Here is a 26,658-nt window from a genome sequence, read left to right on the forward strand (position 1 = left end):
GTGACTGGGCAGTGCCTCTCTATTGCCCTCTGTCCATGTCCCAGCCAGCCTGCAAGGCTGGGGGGAAATGCCACCTCCTTCACGAAGTCCTCCTTGATTCCACCCTCAGAGAGCAATTCTCCCTCTGTGGAACCATCTCTTGATACTGCCCTTCTGGCCTCGCCCTGGAGGGGGCGGGCAAAGGGCCTGTGCCCTGTGGCCTCGTCCCCAAAGACAGGGATGAACAAATACTAAATACATAATTCCAGCCCAGGTCCCTTCATTGGGGTACAGCTGTTTTAAAATTTGTCTAAAAACGTCTCAGACACACCCCAGTTCCCAGCGCTGCTCGCTCTTGGGAAGGGGAGGAGGTTCGTTAGCAGCGCTTTGCCCTCCAGGGCTGAAGATTGCTCAAGCCACCCCACGCTGCCTGCCCTGCCCACCAGAGCACACCACTCCAGGAACTCTGCTGCTGCCAGGAAGAAGTGGGAGAAAATGCCATCCCTTCCTGTGCCTTCCTCCGCACACCGCCCCAAACCCGGAACCGGAATAGTCAGCTTTCTCAAACACTGCATGTTGTCAGAGCACACCAGGGGCTCTCTCTCCCTCCGGCCCATCCCATGCCCTCTGCCAGGGACATCCTGCCATTTCCCAGCTCACACACCCTCCAACAGAGCTAAGTTCAAACTCACCCTGGAATTCAGAGATTCAAGAACTTTCATGGGGCAACCTCTCTTTCTGGCCTATTCCCTCCCTCTGTCCTTCCCCCACCCCTGAAACATGTGCATGTGCATATTCACATATGTGTAGTCACACGCACATGTACACACAACCACAAGACAAAAATACACTACACACACACACACACACACACACACACCATGATCCAAACTGATGTGTTCGTTCAGCCTGTATTTGCCTTGATCATTTCATTCATTCATTCATTCATTCACCCGCTCAACATCCGCTCAGTGCCAGGCCTCTACCAGAGCTGGCAGCAAATGTGAGGGGCACGATTTCCCTCTTTCTCCAGGGAGTCATTGCTACTTCCACTGCTCCCCAACCGCCTCTCCAAGTTTTAGGTCCTGGGCCCAGCTCGAGGTCCACCTCCCTAGGGAAAAGCCTTCCTAATTTCTCAGCCCTCAAATAATGGTCCCTGCATTTGCGTTCCTGTAACAGTGCCATGTGATGGTGAACTTTCTGTGCTGATGGAAATGTTCTCTATCTGCACTAGCCAGTGTGATCGCCCTTGGCCCCACCGGTCACTGAGCACTTCCAATGTGACCAGTGTGACCGAGGAACCGAATTTCTTACTTTTAATTTATTTTTTAAAGATTTTTTTAAGTAGGCTCCACGCCCAACATGGGGCTTGAACCCATGACCCTGAGATCAAGAGTCACATGTTCTACCGACTGCGCCAACCAGGCGCCTCCGCATTTCTTACTTTTATTTAATTTTGCTTAATTTACATTTAAATAGCAACAACCATATTGGACAAGGCAGTTCTGTTATATAACCCATCTGGCCCTTGAGTCTCACAGATCTGGTGACAAGTGGACTTAAGTTTGCCTCCTTAGCTCTGTGACCCTGATCAGGTTGCTAAACCTCTCTGAGCCTCAGCTTTATCAGCTGTATCATGAGCAAATGTAATACTTAATGTGAGGATGAAGTGAGCCAATGTATGCCTGGCGCCTAGGGAATGATTAGGAAATTCACCGAATCTGAATTTTTATCCCTAGAAATTAAATAATTATTTGTGGATTACGATCCCCAACATACTGTTAGCCTCAAGTCAATAGGGTTAAAAGTTTTAGAATATGTTCAGTTGACCTGAAATAATGTCGAATTCCTGCCTCCCTACCAGCTTCAAGGGAGAGTAGACAGCAGGGGAGACAGAAGGCCTTTGGAAACCCCTTTGTTTTCCGAGCCCCTTTGGAGCTGGGAGTGGGTCTACGTTTTTTTCTTAAATCCCCTACAGCATAGGGTTCCATGTATGTTTGCTGATAGAATGATCGTTTTCACTGAGGATATTGCTCAGAAGTCAGTCTATAAATATTTGTTGAGTGGATGCTGGCTATGTACAAAGGGAAACACAAAGGCAAACCACAGTGGTTCCTAACCTTGGAGACTTACTCGCTAGCTGAGAGTGCTGCCCTTGGACTCTGGGCGTGCAGAGCTTGGGATGGGGCCCCTCCGGGCTGCCAACGTGCACGGCACGGGGCAGTCAGAGAGGAGAAGCACTAAGGCCGGGTTTGGGCCCCGAGGTTGTCTCGGTCCCTCTCCTTCATGGTCAGGAATCTTCTGGTACGAAGTCGGCAGACAGGGAGCCAGAAGCACGGCAGGGCTGAGGGTGGAACCCGAGCCGGTCTGCCATAGTCACCTCTCCAGGGACCAGCTCTTGCCCTGAGGCACCCCCAGACCACACAATGGGCTGACTCTGACAGTTGGCCCAAGTGGCCACGGCAGCCTCGCACCCGCGGGAGGAGCCTCCAGGTGGGGAGAAGCATTAGACCCCTAGGCCTGTTCGTATGTAGGCAGGCCTTTGGTTGGACCTCTGCCCCCTTCCTGGTCCTGGTTCCTCCTCCCCCATCTGCCCTTTGGTCTGGGCCTCCCAGGAGGGTGCGGGTGCCAAAATCCCTCTTTATCTTTAAAGACGATCAGAAATGTCCACCATGGGGTGCCCGGCTGGCTCAGTCTACAGAGCGTATGACACTTGATCTCAGGGTCATGGGTTCGAGCCCCACGTTGGGTGTAGACCTTACGTAAAAAAAAAATGTTCACCGTGTCATGTACCTACCACACATCTCTCTCTCTCCTCTCTCTCTCTCTCTCACAGACACACACACACACACACACACAGTCACACTGTGAAACTGCACGGCTAAAGACTCTCATTCAGTTGAATTGCCTTTTGCCTTCCAGGCTCTTATTGTTATGCTCTTACTTCAGGGGAAATGAGGAAAATCCTGTCCAGTCTTAAGAAGGTATTCCCAGTCAGTCTGAAGTAAAATGGTGGTGGAGAAGGGGCCAACCCAGGGCAAAAGTCCAGCATTTAAGGTCCAATACCTGGGAACATCTTGATGAATAAGACAGTCCTGCCCCCAAGGAACCTGCCACCTGTTGGGGGAGACAAATCATTACCATACAGAACTTGAGTTAAACTCAGGTTCATGAAGGGAGGGCATCTGGCCAGACCCGGAAGGCCAGGAGACACCATGGAGAAAGTGACCAAACTGAGGACCAAAGGATTCAGAAGAGTGGCTGGCGGACGGGAGAGAAAAGCATTTTAGCTTCAGGAGCTCCCTAAGCAAAGGCACCACGTGTCAAGGAAGACGGAGAAGACAGAAGAAACCTAATAGGACCATAAATGGCTGCAAGGTGCTCGGGCTTTAGTGTAGGGTAAATAGGGAACCCCGGAAGAGTTTTATGCAGGGAAATTACATGGTATCTTTGCATTTTCAAAGGGACTGGGGGGAGAAGATCCAGTTGGGAGGCTCTTGCAACAGTGAGGGGGAAGGGGTTGCGAGGGAGTGGGCAGCAGGGATGGGGTGAAGAGGACTAAATGTCACAGAAGAATCCTCATCTGGTCTGGTAGCCATGAGGGAGGGACAAGAGTCAAGACACGTGCACATTTCCCACTTGGGCAACCGGGCAGGTGGTGGTGTCATTCTGGAGCAGAGAGACCCAGAAAGAACAGTGGCGGGGTGGGGGTAGAAGAGAAGTGGGAGTGGGTTCCTTTTGAGACCTCCCTTGCAGTGGAGGTGCCTGGGGGACATCCGAGTACAGAGGACCAGTGGGCAGCCTGACGAACTGGTATGCAGTGGAGGAGAATGTTCTGGAGCTGAGAGGGAAGCAGTTGGCAGAGTGGTTGGGGAGGGGAACCTACATCATGCTTCCAAGGTTGCAGATACAACAAAGTCCCCGAGTCTGGAAGGTCTGGGAGGACAGGAACTTGCCTAGTACATAACCCATGCCTCAAAACCATTCATGAATAAAAAGATGAAGCTTCCCGTAAGTTGCGGCTGGGGGAGGGGCGTGGGGGAGAGACCTGGGTGTATTCCTTCCTCGGGGCCAGCAGAGCCGGTCAGAGGAGAAAGACTTTGCTCATCTAGCTCGGTCCTAGAATCTACACCCTTCTCCCCATGGCGCCAGCCCCATCCACCTCCTCTTGCTCTCTCATCCTCTCTGGGGATAGGGAGCGGGCACGAAGCGTCCCCAAAATTTTACAACAGGCGCTCATGACACAAATTCCCACCGAGGAGAAAAAGTCAGCCCTGGGACATGTAGCTGATGTATCATGAGGTGGGCTATTTTGGGACTCGAATTACACAGGAGAGCCTGGGAAAATAGTGCCTGGAGATGAACAGAGTTGCAATTAGCATTAACTACAAGGTGTCGAATCTTTACTGCACACACAGCAGGCAGCGTGCCCTGGGGAGAGGAAGGTGACCGGGAGCCAAGGACCCGGGTGGGAGGGGGCAGCATCTGCGGGAGGAGGCGGCACGATTTCTCTGGAAGGCGCAGTCACCCTGAGCAAAGGGGCCTCCAAAGTTGGAAACGCAAGCATGACAGGACGCCACCTTGCTCAGGGAAACTCCAGACCCAGGACTGAAGGGACTGGTGCAGGGCCAGAGGCTTTCTCCTAGGGTGTCACCGCCTCATGGAATGTCCCCAGATGCAAAGTAGATAGAGCCTGTGCCTGAAAGGAATCGATTTCCCGGCAGGTAAGTCTTTTTAAAAACCTCAGTGACAATGCACAGTGTCCAGCTGTGTGGGAGGGTGGAAGGCCGGGGTCGGGTGGGGGGTCAGGCTGCGTGGACGGATGCCCCTGCGTTTCCACTTGCCAGCTGATAACCTGGAACGGGTCCTCCCCTGGAGTCTCACTTTATTCATCTTTAACCCCTCCCTGTAATCCCTTTCAGAGTCTACTTCACCAGATTGGGGCAGATCAAATTGGATAATTGTATGTTAAAGTGACTCCACAGCCTGCAACCTCCCTGACAACGCAGATGCCGTCACTTGTCCCCTGCTTTGCAAAGACAGCTGGGGGCATCTGACTCCCGGCGAAACTAAGGCAGCCACCAGGCTATTGAGTCTGATTCCTCTTTTCTTTATTCCCAGTGACAAGCATGTTATCTACTACACATTAACTGCTCAAAAATGGTAGTTGAATAAATAAGTCCCTTGGTACCTAAAGGGGGATATTCCAAAAAGACCACAGTGTGTTTCCTATCAGTTACATCCAGGAGAGATCTTTTCCAATGTCAACTGTTACTAAAATATTCTACTCTGATTCTAACCTTCTGTCCAATTCCAACTTACGTCACATAACATTTGTGCTTCCTGAGAGCAAAAACCATGCCTTAATCACTGCACTTCAATGTGGGCTCCACGTGAGCAAGGACTTGGTTTGGTTCAGAGCTATACCCCAGCACCTAGAGTAGAGCCTTGTGCTTTAAGTAAGGCTCATTAAGGATCTCTAAATGAATGAATGGTTTCTAACCCAGAACACCATGCTAGCCATTCAGCAAATGTTTGTTGAATGAATAAATTAGTAAGCAAGGGGAACACTGTCTCTCACTAATGCCCCTTCCTAACATTCTCAACAGGGGCAATATAGCAAGGCAGGTGGGTAGGCAAGCTCTGGAGTCAGATGATCTGGGTTTCAATCGTGACTCTCATACTCACTAGCTGGGTGACCTAGAGTATGCTACTGAACCTCCCTGTGCTTCAGATTTCTTACCTATAAAATGGGGATGATAATAATGTTTAAAATAGGATTACATTAATTCATTTGAAGGATCCCTAAAATATTTAGCACAGTGATTGGCACATAGTAATTACTGCTATTTTTTTTTAATGATCATATCAGTCTCTTAATAACCCTCAGTGCCTCCCCTCTGGCTACAGGATAAGATCCAAAATTAAGGTCCCCACAATGTAGCCCCAATATCCCTCTTTCCAGTCCCATCTTCCCACACTTCAACACTAACAACCCTTTACTGGCTTCTCCGCCAGGCCAGACACTTCACGAAGCCCCGTAGGGTAGGACTTTTTATTGCCCATATTTTACTGAAGATGTGACCAAGGTTCAGAAAAGGGACGTAACTTTCCCAGGGACACACAACTTGTCTCAAGAAAGTGCGATTCATTCCAGGACTTCCTGACACGATAGTTCACGCTCTTCTTCACTGGCCTCTGAAATCCTTGCTGGGCACAGCACGGTCTGTGGGCGCTCGCTACCAGCATAACTTGGGAGCTTGTTAGAAATGCAGAATCTCGGGCTCACCTCAGACCTACTGAATCAGAATCCAAATTTTCACAAGTCCTCCAGGTGATTTCTATGCACAGGAATGTGTTGGAAGCAATGTTGTAAACCACTTTCTACCAGCCAGACACAAAAGCTAATTAAACCAAACACCAGATCTTATTTAATCCCTACAGCAATCTGGGAGGTGTTAGGAAACGGGGATTGTTATCCCATTTTGCAGATGAGGACACTAAGGCTCTGAGGGTTAAGGATCTTGACCTGAAGCCTCATGTGCCTGATTCCAGCATGATGCTCCGGCCATATCCCTCTGCCTGGAGTGTCTTCACTCCCTCTCTCCCCTTGAAATCTTCTCATCCTTTAGGCTCCACTCAAAATCCCCTCCTGCTGGGTGAAACCTCTCTTATCCACATCCCACTGGACAAGATTAATTATTTCTTCCCTCACAGTCCCCACAGCTCCCTGCACATACCTTTCTCTTGGCTCTAATTCATTCTGTTTTAAAGAACTACGTACTAAGTGCATACTGCGAGCGCGGCACATAATGGGCGTTGAGTAAATGTTTGCTCCCAATGCACTGCTGCTTGAGTTTATCAGAGCACTTTCACCACACCTGTGTTATTCCCCCCACCTCCCCAGCTCCCAGGGCATAGTCTGTCATCTGTTAGGACCAAATCCTTAGGAAGCAAACTTGTCTCCATTCTAAAGACGAAACTTGTCTAAAGATGAAATTAAGCGTAAAATGTGCCAGAAGTGAGGCCTTGCCATTCCTAAGGTTGCCAAGGTGATAGGCATCTCGCTGCCCACCACCACTGATCTTTGAGCTGACACTGGGTGCCAGGACTGACTACTGTCACAATAGTCACAGCTATTTGACAATCTAGCCCTCATTTTTTTTTCTCCTACACTGTCAAAGGAAGGCCCAGAAATAGTAGGCAACCTCTTCAAATTCCCTGGGGTTTAAAATCAGGTCCCCAGTAACCTTCTGTCATTTCACAAGGAGAAAGGGCAAAGGTGGCTGAGATGAAGGGCAAAGATCACTGAGAGGCAGAGGACCTAATAGCCCCCAGGCACAGCCTCTCCTGTGGGAGGGCTGGCTAGACCACGTGCTTCAAGGCCTCAACTTCCTCAGCTGTAAAGTGAGGGGGTTGGACTAGTTTCTAATGCTCCTTCCAGCTCTGAGATGCTGTGCTATAAAATGGGAGAAATGTGAACCTTTGGTTGCTATGATCTGAAAATATTTTGAATGTGGAGAATCAAATTGTACAGCAGGGCATGAACAAAATAATATGTTAATGACTAAGAAGATTGTATTTAATCCAATGGGAAACAGCAGAGCAGCGGCTGCTGGTGATGTGTGTGTGTGTGTGTGTGTGGCTTCTTTCCTTGAGCTCAAACATGCACTTTGAATCACTAATATAGTAATCAGGCCTCTGGCAGCCTATCTTGCCCAAATACACACACACACACACACACACACACACACGTCAGTTCAAATTAAAATGGGGGGGAATTCCACCACAGCAGCTTAAATCCTTGCTGTATCTGGACTTTTTTCTTTTTTTTTTTTAAAGAAATTTTTATCGTGGTGAAGGTGCTGTATTGGCAGCTTCTGGAGCCCTCTGATCTCAGAACTGAGACATGTGGGCCGCCAGCTGAGGGTTTTATTAGCATTTCGCTTTTGCACACAACCACCTCCCCCCAGCCGTCACAATCCCATCTGGCAGCAGGGGCCCCCAGACCCTCCACGCGGGGAGTGGTGAGATCCACTACCCCCGAGGCACCCCGACCGAAGCACTTGCTCGCGGCCATAACTGCGGAGAAGATGAACGCGCGCCTGCTCCGTGTCCCGCCCCGCCAGGCCGCAGGAAGGGTTAGATCGCCACCGGGGGGTCGGGGCCCGGAGGCAGAAGCGGGCCAGAGGCCTCACGTGCGTCTAACCGGGACCCCCCCACCCCCACCCCGGCAAGTTCCTGCCCATCCTGGAGCTCCCGGGCCCTCAGGCCTAGGCCCCGCCGCGTCCCGCCCGGGAACTAGCCCACTCCCGACCCCCAGGCCGCCGGCTCGGCTCCAGGCCCGCGCCACCACCACCACCCCCGCCCCCCGAGGCGTAGGGCGCGGCCGACCCTCCCCGTCCGACGGCCGCGCCCGCGCCCCGGCCCGCGCCGATTGGCCGACCTCGCGGCCCGGTGAGGCGCCCCGCCCCTCAGCTCCAGGTGCGGCGGGGCGACCGGGGCCGCGGCCGAGGCCGGGGCCGGGGCGGGCGGCCGCAGCGCCATGGCCGAGTCCCAGCTGAGCTGCCTGGACGAGGCGCACGTGAACGAGAGGGTGACCGAGGCGCAGGCTGCCTTCTACTACTGCGAGCGGAGGCGGGCCGCGCTGGAGGCGCTGCTGCGCGGCGGCGAGCGGGCCTACCGCGAGCTGGTCAAGAAGGAGCAGCTGCGGGATTTCCTCTCCAGCCGGGAGCAACAGGCCCTCCGCGCCGCCTGGAGCCCCTACGAGGATGCCGCCGCCGTCGCCGCCAACGCCGCCGCCCGGGGCAAGAGCAAGGCCAAGGCGAAAGCCCCGGCGCAGGCCCCGGCCGAGCCCGGCGAGTCCCTGGCCTACTGGCCCGACCGCTCCGACACCGAGGTGCCCCCTCTGGACCTGGGCTGGACCGACACGGGCGTCTACCGCGGCGTGAGCCGCATCACCCTCTTCACCCACCCGCCCAAGGAGGAGAAGGCGCCCCACCTCAAGCAGGTGGTCAGGCAGATGATCCAACAGGCCCAGAAGGTAGGCCCCGCCCCCCACACCGGTGGGACACCCCACCCCGGGGCAGCCTCTTGGACCAGGACCCACGTCAGAAGCAGGGCCTGGGGCAGGACTTCCTGATCACTCTGGAAAATGGGCCCAGAACCCTCCCTTAAGCCGAGGGGCTGGTGAGGCCTCTAAAGAGGATGGATGGGGACGTGTTTGGCAAATCACAAGGTGCTAGACAGTTGTCATTATTAGTGTCCAGAGGGGCTGGCTTTCCTCCGCTCTGTGCTGCTTTTTCCCTGTCAGGTTCCTCTCTGTAGGGAAGAGTGGGGGCTGTGGGGCTTTGTGGTACAATGGGCCTCTCAGAGGTCTTGATAATAACCCATGTGCTGCCCAGGGATTTACAAAACCTACCCCAGGCCATTTTCTCATTTGGTCTTCAGTCAACCCCAGGAACTGGGTGGTGGGACTTCCCCACCCCTACCCCAGCCATGGTGTTCTTAGGAGGGCCCCCAGAGTCAAGACTGGACTAGCATTCACACCCCCTTGGGGGCCAGTACTAGAAGTCAAGAGGCCTGGATTAAATGAAGAAATGTATTTTGAGCACCTACTATGTGCCTGGCTCTGTGCTGGCCACTTTGACAAGGCACATCACTGGACTCAACAACTGGGGTTGGGGGTCAGGCAAGCTCTCACTTACCGTGTCTCTCTGCTTGGGGGTTGAAAGGAGGAGATGTTTCCAGAGTGGCTAGTTAGGATACTGGTGGACCAGTAGGTTGTGGGGCAGGGGGAAGAATTTAATCTTTACTCCGTGCCCTTGCCTAGGGGCAACTTGGGTAGGGTTTCCAGGTAAAACATGGGACAGCCTGTTAAATTTGAATTTCAGATGAACAACAAATAATTTTTGGTATTAGTATGCCTCAAACATTGCATGGGGCATACTGATACTAAGATGTTCTTTGTTTGCTGAAGTTCAAATTTAATGGAGGATTCTGTACTTTTATTTGTTAAACCTGGTTCCCCCACACAGAGATTTGTTAGAAACACCAGCACCTTTAGCGCCCGGTGCAGAATATACAACAGGAGTGGCTTGGGCTCACCGTTCTAATTCAGCTCAGTGGATGTGGTTGAGTCCTGTTACCCCCGGAGGCTGAAGTGGCCTGGGAGGGAAGACCAACCCAGAAAGACCAGTGAGGACACTCCTTTTCCTGGGAGGGGTGATGCAGGTTGTTGGCTAGATTGGCTGCCAGAAGGAAGCATTAACTTTTCACTGTCCATGTTTCCACTCTCCCTCTCTAAGAAATTCCTCCTTATTTGCCTGAGCTTTCTTTGAATACTGCATTCTGCAAAAGAGAAAGGCAAGGATGATGATACTGTGCAGCTGGGGTAAGGGGTCAGGTCTCATGATGCAATACTAAAAGCCTTGATTTGTTAGCACTTCATATGTGCCAGGCACTGTGCTAATAATTTCATGTTCTCTTTTACTTTTCACGACAACTCGGTGAGATGGATAGTTGCCTTTTTTGTTTCAGAACAGTTGCTTGCCAAAGGTCACAGAGCAAGTAAGTGGCTGCTCCAGGATTCAAAAGCCAGAGTCCTTGCTCTTAATCACTGTGCCATCCTGCCCTGCTGTCTGGTGGTAGTGCAGCAGGACTAAACCAAGGGCCTTGAATGGAGCTAGCCTGGTCACAACCTGGGGTACAGGTTGTGTGCCCCTGTTACAGAAAGGGAGAGACAGGACCCCTGCCCACTGGGGCTGCTAATCCCCCGTGGGATGTCAGGAGTCTCCTGTGTCATGCAGTGTTCTTAGCTCTTTAAAATTTAACAACAGAAACTTTAACAATTGTGAATGAGAACAGTACGTACATATTTAACTAGTCATTACTTCCTGAGTGCCCACTGTGTGCCAGGCTCCGGCCATAGAAGGATATAAGTTGTGGTTTTTGCTCTCAGTTAACTCAAATACTGGGGCATGCTGGAAAGAAAAGCATTTTTTTGAGCCTAATCTGGGAAGGCCTCCTGAGGGAGGTGAATTGCACGGTTGAAAGTGGAAAGAGAAGGAAACTGGAATGGGCAATTTCTCCATTAAGAGACTTGGGAGCAGGAGCAAAAGATTTTTCCTTCAAAGCAGCAAGCAGCTTTGGGGGCACCTGGGTAGCTCAGTCAGTTAGGCGTCTGACTTCAGCTCAGGTCATGATCTCAGGGTCCTGGCCCCAGAGTCATTTGGCTCCACACTCAGCAGGGAGTCTGCTTCCCCCCCCCCTCTGTCCCCCCCCCCCCGCCGCTCCACTTGCACATGCACGCACTCTCTCAAAATAAATAAATAAAATCGTTTACAAAACAAAACAAAAAAAACAGCAAGCAGCTTTGGCAAGAGGAAAGAGCTCTTCTAGGGGGAGTACTGTGTGGGGCCTGGTGCGAGCATCCGAAAACTGAGTCAGAAGCCGGTGAGCACACCCCTGGCAGAGGCAGCCTCTGACCCTGTCATTGCCCCACTGAACTCCCAGGCCTTCTGGGCCCCACCCTTACTCACTGTCACTCCAGGCTCTACAGTACCTTCTTCTCAGAGACCCCCCCTGAAGTAGGTAGGACAGAGATGTTGACCTGTTTGACAGGTGAGGAAACTGAGGGACCGAGGAGGAAAGGGACTTGCCCAAAGGTCATGTGGTTGGTTATGCAAAGACCCAGATCCCTCGCTTCTGCTGTAAAGGCTACACCCTCTGAGCACTGCCTGCCCCCGACTGACCCCAGCTTGTCCAACTGGCAAGCAACCTTCCGCAGCTATTATTACTCTAGGTTCTTCCCCCTTCCTTTTCACCCCGAGGGAGGGAGTTTGCTTTGTCCGCAGGGGGAGTCGGGCTGCTGTGAGGTGGTTTCTGTGCCGCCATGAGGGGGACTGTCGTGGGGAGGCAACCAGACACACACACACACACACATAGTGGTGTCCCAGAGAGTTTCAGATTTTTTCTCCTTTCATCTTCAGTAGAACCTCATGAGGTGCTGTCATTTTTATTCCTGAGTGACAAACAGGACACTAAGGCTCAGGGGAGTGGCTGGGACTTAACCCACTGCCACAGACCGGGGGGGGGGGAGGCTTCGAACCTCAGGGATCCAGAGAGAGGAGCCTAATTCGGGGGACACTTTGAAAATCGGATTGGGGGTGGGAGGAGGCAGAGGGCAGTGAGGAAACCGGCCAGCAGCGGGTGTGGAGGTGGGAGCTGGTGGCCGGGGAGGAAGGCCTTGGAGGCAGGCAGTCAGGTCATCGGTGGGGCCTCTGCAGATGGCCGAAGGCTCTGCTGGCTAACTGGCCATGTTTACTTGTGGGGTGTGGTTTTTTCCTGCTGCCTTTCCCCCTATTTCAGTGTCACTGAATGATGGACATTGCTTAACCTGCAGGCAGAAAAGGTGTCTTCGGGGTCCGAGCAATGAGTCCCTGGCCTATCTCACGCTGACAGAGATGACCCGGGGAGGGGGCTGCCGTCTGGGCTGCTAAGATCATTGTAACCGCAGAGGGCCCGGTGGCGGGGGGACTTCAAGTGAGATCACATGTAGACTGGGAAGCTTTGGGTTCTCACACACAAGAGCAGAGGGAGAGGACCCATCAGCTGCAGTTTGGATGGACTGGTCGTTTGGAAGGAGAATGTTCATCTGGTCACTGGACAGATAGTTCGAGGTTACTGTGTGCTAAGCACTTTAGTAGAAAACAGACATATAAAACACACCCCTGCTCTTAAGTAGCCTAATAGTGTTCTAAACCATTATTAGAATACAGTATGCGAAGGCCTGCCAGAGGGCGTGGCTGCAGGGGCATTAACGCCAACCCAGGTTAGGGAAGGCCCTTTGACGCTGAGGATCTGGCTACAAGCGTGTCCCAACGCAGCAGCAAGGCAGAGCCTCCACCCATCTTTGCACCCAGGCTCCCTTGTGCGTCTGCTTTTGAGGCTCCTGCGTGAGTTTAGAGAGCCGTTGCCTATAGAATAGAAAACTTACTGGCTCCCTACCTCAAAGACTGACCCTTGGCCCTGCTCTCCTGGGTCCCACACCAGATGCACTGCACTGCCTACCACAGGCTGCCCCGTGTCCTTTGAGCCTCAATCACCATGTGAGACAGAGTATTATCTTCATTTCTGCAGAGTCCTCTGAGGTCCAAAGGGGTGAAATGCTTTGTCTTTAGACCAAGGACAAGGAGATTATATAGCCTCCCCAGGTCCCTGGTCAGAATCACAAGTGACCCCGCGAAGATTACAAACACAGCCCAAGAGAGGGAGGCTGGTGGACTAGGCAGCTTTGAAGAACCAGGAGCTCTTCATTCCTGTTGCAGTGGAGACCTGCCTGGTTGATGGGCGACAGAGCAGCATGGGTAGCAGGCCTGGCCCTCCCCCTCCCCTGCCTGTGGCTTTGTCTCCCTTCTTTCAGGGCCCAGGCCAGGTGCTACCTCTTCCTTGGCACTTTTATCAAGTTTTCAATTCAAGTGACCATTTTGGGGGCAACCTGGGCAGCTCAGTCAGTTAAGCGTTCGACTCTTGATTTCAGCTCAGGTCATGATCTCAGGCTCATGAGACCGAGCCCCACGTGGGGCTTCGCACTGGGCGTGGAGCCTGCTTGAGATTCTCTCCCTCCCTCTGCCCCTCCCTGCAGCTCCCCCCCCACCACACATGCTCTCTAAAACAAACAAAAGTGACCTTTTTATTGTCAGACGTGACTCCTTGTTTGTTCACCTGTGTGCCTGGCACACAGCTCGCTTTGGGAGAGCCCATTTTATCCTCAGGGACTGGTAGTTTTGGAAGAGTGAGACCCCACCTTACTCCTCTGAGTCTCCTTTGCACGGCCCTGGCGGTCACAGGCGGTCAGTGATTTGCATAAATGGTTGGAAACTGTCTCCGATTGGCCATCCGCCTCTCTCCATTCCTCTAGAGAAGCAAGTGTCTGGAGAAGGCCCCCATTGAACTGCACATTACCCAGGGGACCCCTTTAATCCCCCTTGTAACAAACTGTCTGGCAGCAGAGAAAAGAACACTGTAAACTGGGGAGGGGGGGGGCAGAAGGATTTGGGGAAAAGCACCAGAGCAGGAGCCATGGTTTGCCAGGTTAGCAGCTTGGTTAGAGGTCTGGGCAGTTGATGGGGGTGAACAGCTGGAAACATGGGCCCAGGGGGTATGGCAAAGTCTTGGAGTCTCTGGCTCACCATGCCAGGAGACTCACCTTGCAGGTGGCAGTGTTTGCCACTGAGTAGAGTCCACTATCTTCCTCTATTAGCCTCAATCAGCACTCCCCTCATTCAAGGACACCCAGCAGAGAGTACTGAGCACGGTCTCTGTGCCGAGCCCCATGCTGAGCATTGAGATATTGACATGCGGCAGATTCAAAAACAAAAAAAAGTCTGATCCACCAAACCCTTCTTCCCTGCACCAGTAACCATCCCGAACGGACTTTGATTCAGAGTCCCAGGGCAGTTCCAGAGTCCCTGTCCCACTGAGGCTGGTGGGTAATGGTGCAGCTGCAGCTCCAGCTCCAGGGACTGAGCGCTTGCCAGCCCTTCCGGGATCTCGCCCCAGCCTGTCCCGGCGGCACCCCTGCCGAGCCCCGAGCTCTTTGGCTGTTGGATTCTGAGCATGTCTTCTTTATACTCAATCACTCGTCCCAGGAGCCAGAATTTCTGAGCAATGGAGACCCAGCTTCATGTCAAGGTCAAGGACAGGCCTTGAAAGACCTTTAAATTGAAAGGTCATGGTTTCTGTCCAGATCTGGCCACTCACTAGCTGTGTTCCTTTAGGTAAAGCACTTCCTTCTGTGAGGCTTCTGACCTGCAAAATGGGACGATGATACCTAGATTTCTGGACGGTTTTGAAAAACAAGGAGGAAACTACGTGGGAAAGCTAAGGATACCACAAATGTCAATTGTTCTGGAAAGTAACTGCTGCCTTCTTTGTCTTCTTTCAGAGCAGGGGAGGGAAGCATGGCCGAATTTCCTCCCAGGAAGTGGGGCTGCTGCAGCCAGGAGATGAATTAGGGGTGTTAGGAGTCACTTCTCATTGCTGGGGGCCCTGTGCAGGTGTATTTCCTTTTTCCTCCTTAGAGTGAGAGAGGACCAGCTGCCTGCTGCCCCCCCCCAACCCCACCACATTTACCTGTCAGCCTTGATTTGGGGGTGGCTGTTAGAGTGGCTGCCTGCCTGCTCCACCATCTGCAGGGCGGTGGCCTCTGAATCCTCAGCCAAAGGTCTTCTCTACGATCTGCCGTGGGCAGAGACAAGACAGGAAGTCACAGAGGTGCCCCAGTTCCTAAACTGGGCATCCCCGAGGGTGTTCCCCTCGTGCTGTCATCCAGAAGGGGCTGACTGGCTGCAAGGCCCAGCCCAAAGAGCCTGAGGGCAGTCTGGAAATATTCCTCAGGAACTAAAGCTTTCATAGCTGGGCAGTGGGGCGCGGTGGGGCCGACCGTGTTTCTCTCTTTGGAGGAGAAGGAGGCCTATGCTTGGTTCCTCTGAAATCTGACACTTTGGGTCCTTGAAACTCTGAGGATGGTTGTTTCCCAGGGCATTCAAACATCAAAGATGGGTCTCAATAAAGGGGTGATTTCTTCATGACCTTCTCTTGGCTTCGTGGGGGGCAGATCCGGGTTTGTTGGGCTGCGGTCTCAGGAGACCTGGCCACTGCCAACAGAAGTACACAGTTGGGAGCCAGGAGCCTGGGTGTCCTCATTCTTGCTCAGGTTGTCTCTATCCTCGCCCACTTGGTGACCTTGGGCAAATCGTTTGACCTTGCCAGGTCTCCATCTCTGCATCTGTAAGTGGGGATAATTCTTGCCTTCTTGCTTACTTTCACAAGTCTGCTCTGAGTCTCTAAAGCAAGACTAGGAGATAGCACTTTGAAAAAAGATGAGTAACGTATGCAGATAAAAGGGATTTCTATGAAGAGGGGCTAACGTTGTTGAAAGATGGGTGCTACCCTATTTCCTTTAATTAATCCAACCCTCAGCACTTCACAAGGGAGGTGCTGTTTTCCCAGAGGCTCGGGGAAAGTACAAGGTCATTGAACTCGGAAGAGGCTAGCTGGGATTCCACCCAGGTTTGAGTTCAAGGCTTGTGTGCTTCTGCGACAAATGCCATTACCCTTGGGGATTGCCCTCTGGGGCCACCTCTTCCTCTGAAACTTACAGAAACAAAGTGTATTTGCTGCCAGCCAGGCTTTGGGAAGCTCACAGACTAGTTTGGAGACAGACGAGGACCTGGCAGCATGCTCTGATCTGTGCCGAATGGGTGAGAAGATTCTCTCGACTTGGAGACGTTGGGGCAGGTATCACCTGGAAACTGGGTGTAGGTAGCTTCCAGGGACCGACTTTGTCCTCTTAATGGCCAATTTCTGCCCCCCCCACCCCCGTGGCATGTGACCTCACGGACAAGCTGAGACCTTGATGGGATTCCCTGCCACCAACCCTAATTCTTCCATATTCTCAGCCCCTAGGATGCTGCCTCCCCTTGGCTGGTGGCCAGATCCACCTCCCTTTTCTCACAGTGCACAAGGCAGAGCCTGTTCTCGGGCAGTATTCCAATCTGGAGGGGGGTGGAGATGGGGAGCAGGGCAGAGAACAATTGAGCCAGGGTGGGTCCTGGCTGCCTTCCCCCTGCCTGCGCTCTTGGCACTGTCCTGAGCAAGCCCCACCTCCCTGAGTCACTCTAGCGATCCCTGCTAATCCCTCCCCCACCACACCTCACCACCCCAGGTGCATGACCAGTCAGTTTTAGGGGCAGCTGCTGCCTTCCCCAGTTTTGTTTTTCCTTCTCTGAAATCTCTTGGAGTCTGTGGACTTGCTAATGATCCCATAATCTTAGCCCCGGAGTAGAGCCTATGGCTTTTCTAATTATTAGTCTCTCTGGACCAAGTTTCCAAGAATCTGTAAGCTCATCCCGGCATAGCTTGTATGGTGGTCCTCATTCTGTGGGGCCCCTCGGAGTGCTGCCTGGGTATGTGGCAGGCTCTGGATATTCTTTTTGTTCTCTTTTCTAGCAGTGAGTCTGCAAATGCTTGGGGCGGTGGCAGGGACCAGGGTTCTTTACTTTTTGGTGGGTTTCTGAGGACAGACTATGAGTGTTCTTAACTCCCCCCTTCCCCTGAGGGTTCCCAGACTGCCTGGAGCTTCCACACATTTGTTCATTCATTCAGCATGTTATTGGGGACCAATTATGTACCAGGTTCGAGAAATATACAGCGGAATAAAATGTGGACCCTGACCTTAAGTCTAATGGGGTAAAAAGAAAAGAAACCATGGGGCATTTGGGGGAGGAGGTCGATGGCTGTTCATGAACAACACTTCAGTGCCAGCCATGCAGGTGCTGGTCCTTTTAGAATATATTGTTTCATTAAATTTTCACAGCAAGCCAGCAACTTTCCATTTTACAGATGAGGAAACAGTTTCAGAGGAAACAAGGTCACACCGCTGGTAAACAGCGGAGCTGGATAGAACGGACTCTGATTCCCACAGAGTATGGGGCTGGCAGAGGCCTCCCAGGAGTTGACAGCTGAAGCAGCCAATGTGGAAGGAGGGTGGGCAGAGGGCAGGGCTGTACAAGGCCGAGGCCAGGGAGTGCACAGATTCACTTTATTCCTTGCACCCCAACGCCCTCCGGGCCACCTTCCCCAAGCGCACCCCTCCCTGCACTCTCCTCTCTGGGGAAGCCCCCCCCCAGATAGCATCACCTGGCAGTGACCACGAAGTTGTCCTTTTTGCTTCTTAAAACCCCCCAGGTAAACTGCCAGCCCCAGTTGTCTTGCCCTGGTGGATCAATCCAGAAATACCTCAGCAGGTACTTTCCGAGTCCTGCCTTGCTCTGCCCATGTATTGTCTAATGCTCAGAACTCCAGGCCGGTAACCCAGACCAGCAGCTGATCCTAAAAATCATCTGTGTATCTTCACCGAATTTTTTTTTAGCAGCTGATTTATCTTCCTAATTATGTTTAGCTTTAAGCTAATGTTAAAATGAGCTTGCATTAGATAATTTTCACTAATTAACACCAACTTAGTGCAGGGAAGTCATCCCAGAAGCCTGCCGTGGGGCACGGAAAAGCTGGCCTCGGATCTTAAAAAGAATTGTTATGCTTACTCCCTAGCGGGTCACATATGGTTCTTCACGGCTGAATTAGTTGACCTTGCTCACGTGGGTACAGTCTGTTCTCTTTCTCTGGAGAGCCAGCCTGGGTCTCCTTTATGTTGTCCCCTTCATCAACCTAGTCTGGGGTACGGGTGTCAAGAGGGAGACAGCCTCCTAGGGTCAGATCAACCGGGAATGAGTCCCAGCACCACACAGCGGGGAGACATGACCTGCAGGCTCAGGAGCAGAGCCTGGCCCAGAGGCCAAGCGGTCGGGAGGGGAAGCAGGCTGGCTGGACGGAATTGGGCTCCTGTGGCTGCTAGTGCATCACGGGAGCCTAGTGTTTAATGATGTCTAATTAGTGAGCTTGAAACAATGTAACAGGGCTACAGACAGCTGGGAAGCCTCCGCTGACAAAGCACAGATGCCCTGCTGGTGGAATGTGGGCAACTTGGCCTCCAGGCGGAGAATAGGACTCCACAGGTCTTGGCTCTGCCCTCTTGGTGGGCCGGGACTCTGGTCCAAATGGTTTCCTCAGCGTCCCGAGGGAAGCCCCCTACTGTGGAGGTCTTCTTAGAACATTTCCTGCGCATCAGCTCTGGATAGGAGGGAATGACAGGTCTCTGTCCCCACCCCCCAGGGGCTCAGGACACAGGCCTGAGCAGACAAGCATCCTGGGAAGGGCACACACTGCCCTCAGGGCTGGGGACAGAGAATGATCCTGGGACAGCCTCTGGGAAGAGTGAAATAACGCTGGAGAAAGGGCATTCCCATCACCACGGGGATAGGGTGGTGGCAGCATGACTTAGGACACAAGGTGTGTGTGTTGGGGTGGGGGGGCCGCTGGTGTGTTTGGAGAACATAGAGTGATTTCATGTGGTGCAAATTTATTGTCAGCGGGGAGAGTGGGTTGGAAACATTTAGAGGGTCTTCAGCTGGGCGAAAGGCTCGATTCTGTAGGCAGCCTGGGGCCAGAGTGTTTGAGCAGGGCAATGACTTGTTTAGGGTTATGTTGCTGGGTCCACCTGCCAAGAGGGAGAGTGATTGTGTTGCAGGATTTCTCTGCCTTTAGTGCCTGTGGCTCTTGGTCACACCGCTTTGAAGAATGAAGAGGTAGAGCAGATGAGGAGTGGTAAGCGGCAAGGTAAAGTTTATTGAGTGATAGTATAAAGCTCCCCGAGAGGGAGGGGGGCCCAAGAGGGTTGCACTTGGAGTTTCTAAGTTTAGGGCTTTTATGAGCTCTCTTGCGGAACTATCTTAAGCAAACAGGCTGTGCTGAGTCATGCCAATCAGGGCTTTGGTCACGTATCTGTCTATCTATTAGGTTTATGTCTACATGCTGATGGTCTTTTTTGGCTGTTATCTGGGGGCTTAGGTCTTAACTGCCCCTTGCCCGTGATGGTGACAAATGCTTTGTGGTTAATTGTCTTATTTTAGGATGTTTTGTAGAAGTCATTTCTGCAAGGCTGCAAAGCAGAATGTGAGGGCGGGTCCTGTCTAAGCTGCAGAACAGGATGGCAGTGCTGTTTTACCTTAGCTGTCCTGACTCCATCTTTTCTTGTTGGGGACCCTGACCAACTGTCCAACTAACTCCTAGCAGTTGGGACTGCCTGAGCTGGTCTCCCATCCAGCTACTGCTGAGCCCCCACTGTGTGCCAGGCACCGTCAAGGAGAAAGGGCAGAGCCTGGCCATCGGGGGGCAGCCCCATACCTCGTTCTGTGGAGGCACCACTGCATTTCTGTGCTTCCTCACAGAACCATGAGGCAGCTTCACTTTACAGGCAGAATTCAGAGGTCTTCCCGCCAGCGTGGGATCCCTGACTCAAGTCTGCTTTCCCCACTGCACTAGGCTCTTGGACTGGGGCTTTAGCAGAATGAATCTGGAGCCCAGGGTGGGACACTGCGAAGGGGGTGGGGGCAGGGCCAGGCGGTATTCCGTGGGTGTCCTTCCTGGAGCGGGGGTGCTGTGCAGACCTCCCCCGCTGGCTCTCGCAGGGAGCAGACAGGGAAAGCTTTCTGATTCAGTTGTTCACACCCTACCTGTACGAGATCGGTGATAATTCAGAGGGAGCCTTGATGACAGAAGGATGTCCGGTGTACCCCGAGCGCCAAGTGCCCCCACCCCCGAGATGAGCTGTCTCCATCCTCCAGCAACACCTCGCTGGGCTCCACTGGCAGCTGTGCTGGTGGGGTTCCTGGGGCCGCGCCGAGGTCCCCACTACTCCAGAAGCCGTGGGCTTACTGCCTTCTGGCTGCTCGGCGGGCACGTAGAGACACCGGGCATCGCTCGAGGAACAGTGCATCGTGCAGACTCTTCATTTAATTGAGCTGCCCTTCCCCTCAATTAGTTCAAGTTCTGACCTTTCTGTAAATGTAGTGTTGTCTAGGCTTTAATCACCACCCCAGGCTGGGCCTGCTGGGCATGGTGCTGAACAAAGGAAAAACATCTCCACCTTGATGTCTGAGCCTGCGGGCGGCTCCCAGCAGACGGCTCCCTGGGAGCTTGGCGCCTCCTCCCTGGCTCTCTTTCTCTGCTGCCCCTCCTCCAAAGTGATGGCCCCCTCGTTCTGCTTTCAGCCTCTGAGAAGACAGCACCAGCCTGTACCCGCGGCTCACACCAGGCCAAGCCCCGAGCTCCTGCGCCGCCTGCGTTACCTCGCTTAAAACCCAGAAAAACTCTATGAAGGCATCGCTTCCCCCTTTGAGGAAACTGGGCCTGAGGTGAAATGACTCACTCAAGGCCATACAACCAGTAAGACTGTCTGCTTCCAGAGAGTGTATTTTTGTGCAAACACCAGTCAGGACTCAAAGTGTGACCTATCCGCCACCTGCATTCAGATCACCTGGGGGGAAGGGTGTTGCTAAAGTGCGTTCGTTAAGGACCTGCTGGATCAGAATCTCTGTGGATGGGACCCTTGAATCTGCATGTTCAGCAAGCACACCCCCACCCACCCCAGATGATTCTTTATACACTGAAGTTTGACAACCACTGCCCTGTAGACCTTGATCCCTCGCTGGGGAGATAAGGGGAGACTCATGGCTGGCTGATGCAGCAGTACCTTCCACAGGAAAGGAAAGGACTGCTCTCTGGTCCCAAACGGACTGCCTGGGCTGCCAGATAGATGGCCAGCTGCCGTCCTCCCTACCCCGAGGAACCTTAAGGCTTCTGGTGGGGGGAGTTAGCCTCATTCACCCATTAAGGGGTCACCTTAATGACACCCTATAACCGTACAGCTTTTTCGGGGGATTTCATGAGCATGACCTCCTCTGAGCCTCGCCACAGCCCTGGGAGGTGAACGTCGAGCCCCAGGCTCACATATGTAATCAGCAGGATGCAGGAACTGGTGGGCTTTCCTTGGGTTGTACCTTGATGGGCTTTCATCCCTTCCTCTCCAGAAAGAGGTGACTGTCAGCCAGCACCATTGCGATGAACAGGCTTGGCCTGTGGCCTCTTGCTTTTCCCCACCACGGAGCAGTGCGAGAAAGGCGTGGATCTTTGCCAGCAAGGGCAGCCCCACCCGCCCCAGTGCGTGCTGCTCCACGTCAGCAGGGTGCTGGGGAAAGCTGTGAAGGAGAGCGCGCTATTGTCCTGTTCCACCGAAGCAGCCTGGTTTTGTGTGACCAGAGCAGACTGGGGGACTCACCAGAGTAGATCTGTGCCCAGAGCTGCCCTGTCCCCATCACCTGGGGGGTGATAGGTGGGTGTTCTGGGGAAGCTCAGGACTGCAGTCAGAAGCTCAGGCTTTAGTCCCACTTCTGCCCAACAGAGTAAATTAACCTTGGAGCTGGGCTCCAGCTGTGAAGTTTCCTCCTTCTGGGGTTCCGCGCGCCTGGCGTGCCCTCCAGCACAGGGGCTGAGTGCCGAGGGGTGGCCTGCGCGCAGGCACAGCCGAGGGGCTTCGTGGGGCTGACATGTGCCCGTGCTCCACTTAGTGCCTTGCATCCCATCCCAGGGAGGACGGGCTCTTTGCTGAGGTGCTCGCTGTACATAACTGCTGGCAGCCCAGTCTCCCTGCCTGATGTACTTTGGTAAAGTACTGTCCTCACGTGAGCCTGGCGGCACCTTTAAGATCTTGGGTGGGTAGCACAGAGGCAGAGAGACCAGACCTCTGAGCTGTCGCTCAGGTGGCTATCCTAAAAGGCCCCAACTTCTTTTCCCTTCTGTGAACCCTTGAGGAAGAGTGTTAACTCTTGCCTTCCAGCAAGACGATCTAACCAGGAATCTTGCTTGGTATTATTTTTTTTCTCCACCTCAGTGCCTTGTCATTAATGAAATAAGAGAGATAACTACAAAGCTCCAGCTGCACCCCACAAATACAACATGCAGACATTCATTCTGCAAACACAGGGAACTGATTTTGTGTAGAGATGTCCCCTGAGGGTAGAGACTGAGACGAATCACATGATTCCTGCCATCCAGGAGCCCACAACCCAGTGAGGGACAGAGCTGTTCAGCAGATGTTACTTACAATACAGTGTCAAGGACCTCGCACTTGCGTGGAATACAACATGGGCAGGAAGCAAGGAGTGGCGAGTACTGCTGGGTAGAGGTAGGGAAAAGTTCAGGAAATTCTTGGCTGAGCTTGAATGCTGCACAGGAGTTTCACCGGGGTATGGAAGGGGTAGGACCAAAACGGCTGAAAACCACCTGATGTGTGTAGAGGTTCTCGAAGGGTTTGGGGGGGGGATGCAATTTTGCCCCCAGGAGACATTTATCAGTCGTGTCTATAGACATTTTTGGTTGTCACCACTCGGACTGATGCTACTTTCATTCTGCTAAATAGCCTGCACAGGACAGCCCCCCACAGCAAAGAAGTACTGGCCCCAAGATGTCAGTAGAGCCACAATCGAGAAACCCTGTGTTAGGGCAATGGTAGGTCATTCTGCATAGCTGAATGCAAGGGACAGAGGTGATGTGGCCCAAGATGAAGCTGGAGAGGCAGAAAGGGGCCGATCAGAAGGCCCTTCAAATGTCAAGCTAAGGAGTTTGGACCTCTCTTGAGGGCCCTGGGACCCCCCCCCCCGGTTCATGAGGCTGTTGTCTGGGGGGATCTCTGCTGTGGAGAATGAGTCGGAGCACAGAGACTAGAAGGAGAGACTAGGAAGCTATTCCAGGAGTTCAGTAAGAAATGAGGGGGCCTGAGTGAGAGCAGCAATACAGTGGGAATAGGAAGGAATTGACCCACAGAAGGTGCACGGAGCAGGTAGGACCTGCTGGGCTCAGCGACCAATCAGATGTGGTTAGTGGGGGAGTAGGAGGAGACCAGTAGACTCGGGCTTCTGGCCAGGGTGACCAAGAGGATGTTGATTTTGGAGGTGCCTGTGGGGCAGGCCGGTGAGATCCACACCCCATGTCTAGTCTGGGTCATCCAAACACACCAGGGGTGCTGGTCCCCAGCAGTCTTGAGCAGAGCTGCCTTAGAGTGCAGGGGGAAGGTGGGAGTCCTTTGGTTATTTTGCTATCTAATGGCAATTAAGGAATCCAGACAGAGAATCTGAAAAGCTGGCCATGTAATTAAAGGTAAATGACGGAGGGGAGTTCGGAGGCTTCCTAACCCTCCCCTGCCCCGCTGCCCCCCCCCCCCACGCCGAGGCAGGATTAAGCTAACCAAACACCTGATGAGAAGTATTGCAGCATGATGCCTGCCACAGCTTCTAAAAACCCCTGCCGCCTTGAATTAACCTCTCCCCCCGGGCGCTGCACATCAGTGGGTAACCAGGTAAAGGACACTGGGAGCCTGCTGCTGGGAGGGGGGTGACTTTTCTCTGCTGACAAAATCTGTCTCCCCGGGTTCTGAGCCTGTGACGTCCTTCTTTTCAAACCCCATTTCCCATTTGCACTGGGAGTCTCGAAGTTGGGTTTGCTCACGTGGCACATTGAACACCACGGGCGGAGGGAGCAGGGGAGCTGGTTTTCCTGGGGCTGAAGCTGCGGAGCTGAATATCAAGCAGTGCCTTCCAGAGACCAAAGCGGAGGGTAATTATCACTTCTCTTCCACAATGAGATTGTAGGAGTCAGAGAGCAATTGATTTGTCTTCTGACTACAGATATTTCACTCTTTAATTGGTAGTGACACAGATGGCTGACTCTCGCCAGGGTGCCACAGACCAAGCCTCCTGGAAGCGGGGCCCTCGGGACTCATCTGTCCCTCCAGTTCTTGATCCATTTTCACATCACATCCTCCACCAGGTGGGGTTGGGTAGGGGTGAGGGTGGCCAGCTCCCTGCTTGCTTTTGCAATTGTGAAAGGAAAGCAAGAGTGTGAATCCAGAAGAGGCTTGAAAGCCAGTTAAGCACTCCCCAGCAATACACTGAGAGTTGAATCTGACCTGGACACCGTAGAGAGTTTGGAAATGAGCAAACAATGGCCTCTGACCTCAGCACTTGGGAGGGAAGGTATCAGAAGCCCGGCGAGATGGAGAGGAGGGTGTGCTCTGATGCAGTGGAGCCCGAAGCGTCCAGTTAAAACCCTCCATGACCCAGCCCAACCCCATTGTACTCACTACCCTGAACTGCCCTGGCCACCTGCTTTGGGTTTGTCTGTCTGTTTTGGACCTGAAGTGCAGAGCTGATTGCGACCCTTGGGTCATGGGCCACTGCCATCATCCATCCACAGAAGGCGCCTCCTGTTTTATTTTCTTCCAATCCTCTCTCCCTCCACAGGCAGACACCCTAAGGGGTTCAGTGTATGTCCCTGCACATGTCTGTACCCTTGAAAAACATGCAGTGTTATGTTATGTCATGCGTTTTTATTTACATAAATGGTATTAGGCTAGAGACCTCATTCCCTGACATTTTATATCAAACTCTCCATTTTCAAAAGAACTATCCAGGTTCTGCACTGGAACCAGTACACTGCTTCTGCCGGCTACCAAGCACTCTGCAATGCACATTCCTCACATTTTCCTTACCCATTCTTCTAGAGACCGACATCTAAATCGTTGCCAACTCCTTGCTGTGCCAAAGAAAGCTGCAGCGAATGTCTTTGTTCCTGCCCCCTTACAGACTGTTGCAAAGATCCAAGAGGTTCCCTGAGTGCATGACCAGGAATGGCATTGCTGACTTGAGTTATGCACATTCTTTTTTTTTTTTTTAAGATTTTATTTATTAGAGAGACACAGCAAGAGCAGAAACACAAGTAAGAGGAGTGGGAGAGGGAGAAGCAGGCTTCCCGCCGATGTGGGGCTTGATCCCAGGACCCTGGGATCATGACCTAAGCGTCAAGGCAGACGCTTAACAACTGAGCCACTGAGGCGCCCCAGTTATGCACATTCTTAAATCCACCACGCTCTGCCCGCTGCTGAAGGGAGTAGCTGCACCAGTGTTCCCTCCCACCAGTAGTGCATGTGGTTTACCCTGCATTTGGGATTCCAGCATTTGGGATTAGCCAGCTTTCTCACTTTTAGTGAATCTTATAGTTGTAAGGCGGTATCTCTCTCTCTCTTATCTCTTTGCTTTAATTTGAATTTTTCTGATTACTAATGAGGTCTGCTTCTCTTTTTATACTTATTAGCCATTCAGGTATCTCCTCTCAGAATCGCCTATTCATATCCTTTGCCCATTTTTCTAATTAGTTCCCTGTCTTTTTCTTGATGATTTGCAGGGATCCCTTGTATATTATTCATTCCTTTTGGTTGTAGACATTGCAGATATCTCTTCCCTTGTCAACAGTTGCCTTTATCTATGGCATCCTCCTTTGAACAGAAAATCCCTAATTTGTCAAATGCATTATTTTTTTTAAGGATTTTATTTATTTGAGAGAGAAAGAGGGAGAGAGAGCATGAGTGGGTGAGGGTAGAGGGAGAAGCAGACTCCCCACTGAGCAGGGAGCCCAACTTGGGGCTCAATCCCGGGACTCCAGGATCATGACCTGAGCCGAAGGCAGTCGCTTAACCGACTGAGCCACCCAGGCGCCCCAAATGCATTATTTTTTAAATTTCATTTGCCTTGTGACTTGTGCTTTTAGACTCTTAAGAAATCCTCTTAACCTATCTTATCAATTCCTTTATTAGTTTTATCTTTAACATTTAGGTATTTAGCCTACCTGAAATCCACCTTTATATACGGTGTAAGACAGGAATACACTTCTTCTCTCAATAGTAAGCCAGTTTCCCAATAACATCTACTAAGCAACATCCTTTCTCCACTGAGTTGTGATTCCACCTCTGTCAAACTTAAAGTTCTGTATGTTTATGGCACAGAGTTGTTTCTGGTCTCTGTTCTGTTTCATTGGTGTGTTTTTCAGTTCCTTCCTGCCTCAGCACCACAATGCTTATTACTATGGTTCGGCAGTGTGTCTCACTATCTGGTGGGAAAAGTGACCCCTTTCAGCTTTTCTTTCTTTTCTTTTTTTTTTTTAAGATTTTATTTATTCATTTGAGAGAGCGAGCACGAGCAGCGGGGGAAAGGCAGAGGGAGAGGGAGAAGCAGACTCTCTGCTGAGCAGGGAGCCCCATGCGGGGTTCGATCCCAGAACAGAGATCACGACCGGAGCCGAAGGCAGACGCTTAACGATCTGAGCCACCCAGGCGTCCCTCAGCTTTTCTTTTTCAAAATTGACTTAGCTATTGTAGATCTTTATCCT

General features: G+C 52.4%; 1 protein-coding gene across 1 annotated transcript in view; it reads left to right on the forward strand.

The window, feature by feature from the left end:
- Nucleotides 1-8,524: 8,524 nt before the first annotated feature.
- The window catches only part of SACK1F (scaffolding CK1 anchoring protein F), a 32,703-nt gene continuing 14,569 nt past the window's right edge, over nt 8,525-26,658 (forward strand). Inside the window, exon 1 of the mRNA XM_028115580.2 lies at nt 8,525-9,022. Coding sequence (XP_027971381.2) covers nt 8,525-9,022 — 498 coding nt within the window. The remainder of the gene's footprint in view (nt 9,023-26,658) is intronic.

The sequence above is a fragment of the Eumetopias jubatus genome, unplaced genomic scaffold (assembly GCF_037043125.1).
Source record: "Eumetopias jubatus isolate StellerSeaLion01/CBP00866 unplaced genomic scaffold, mEumJub1_p1.0 scaffold_8, whole genome shotgun sequence".
Lineage (NCBI taxonomy): Eukaryota > Metazoa > Chordata > Mammalia > Carnivora > Otariidae > Eumetopias > Eumetopias jubatus.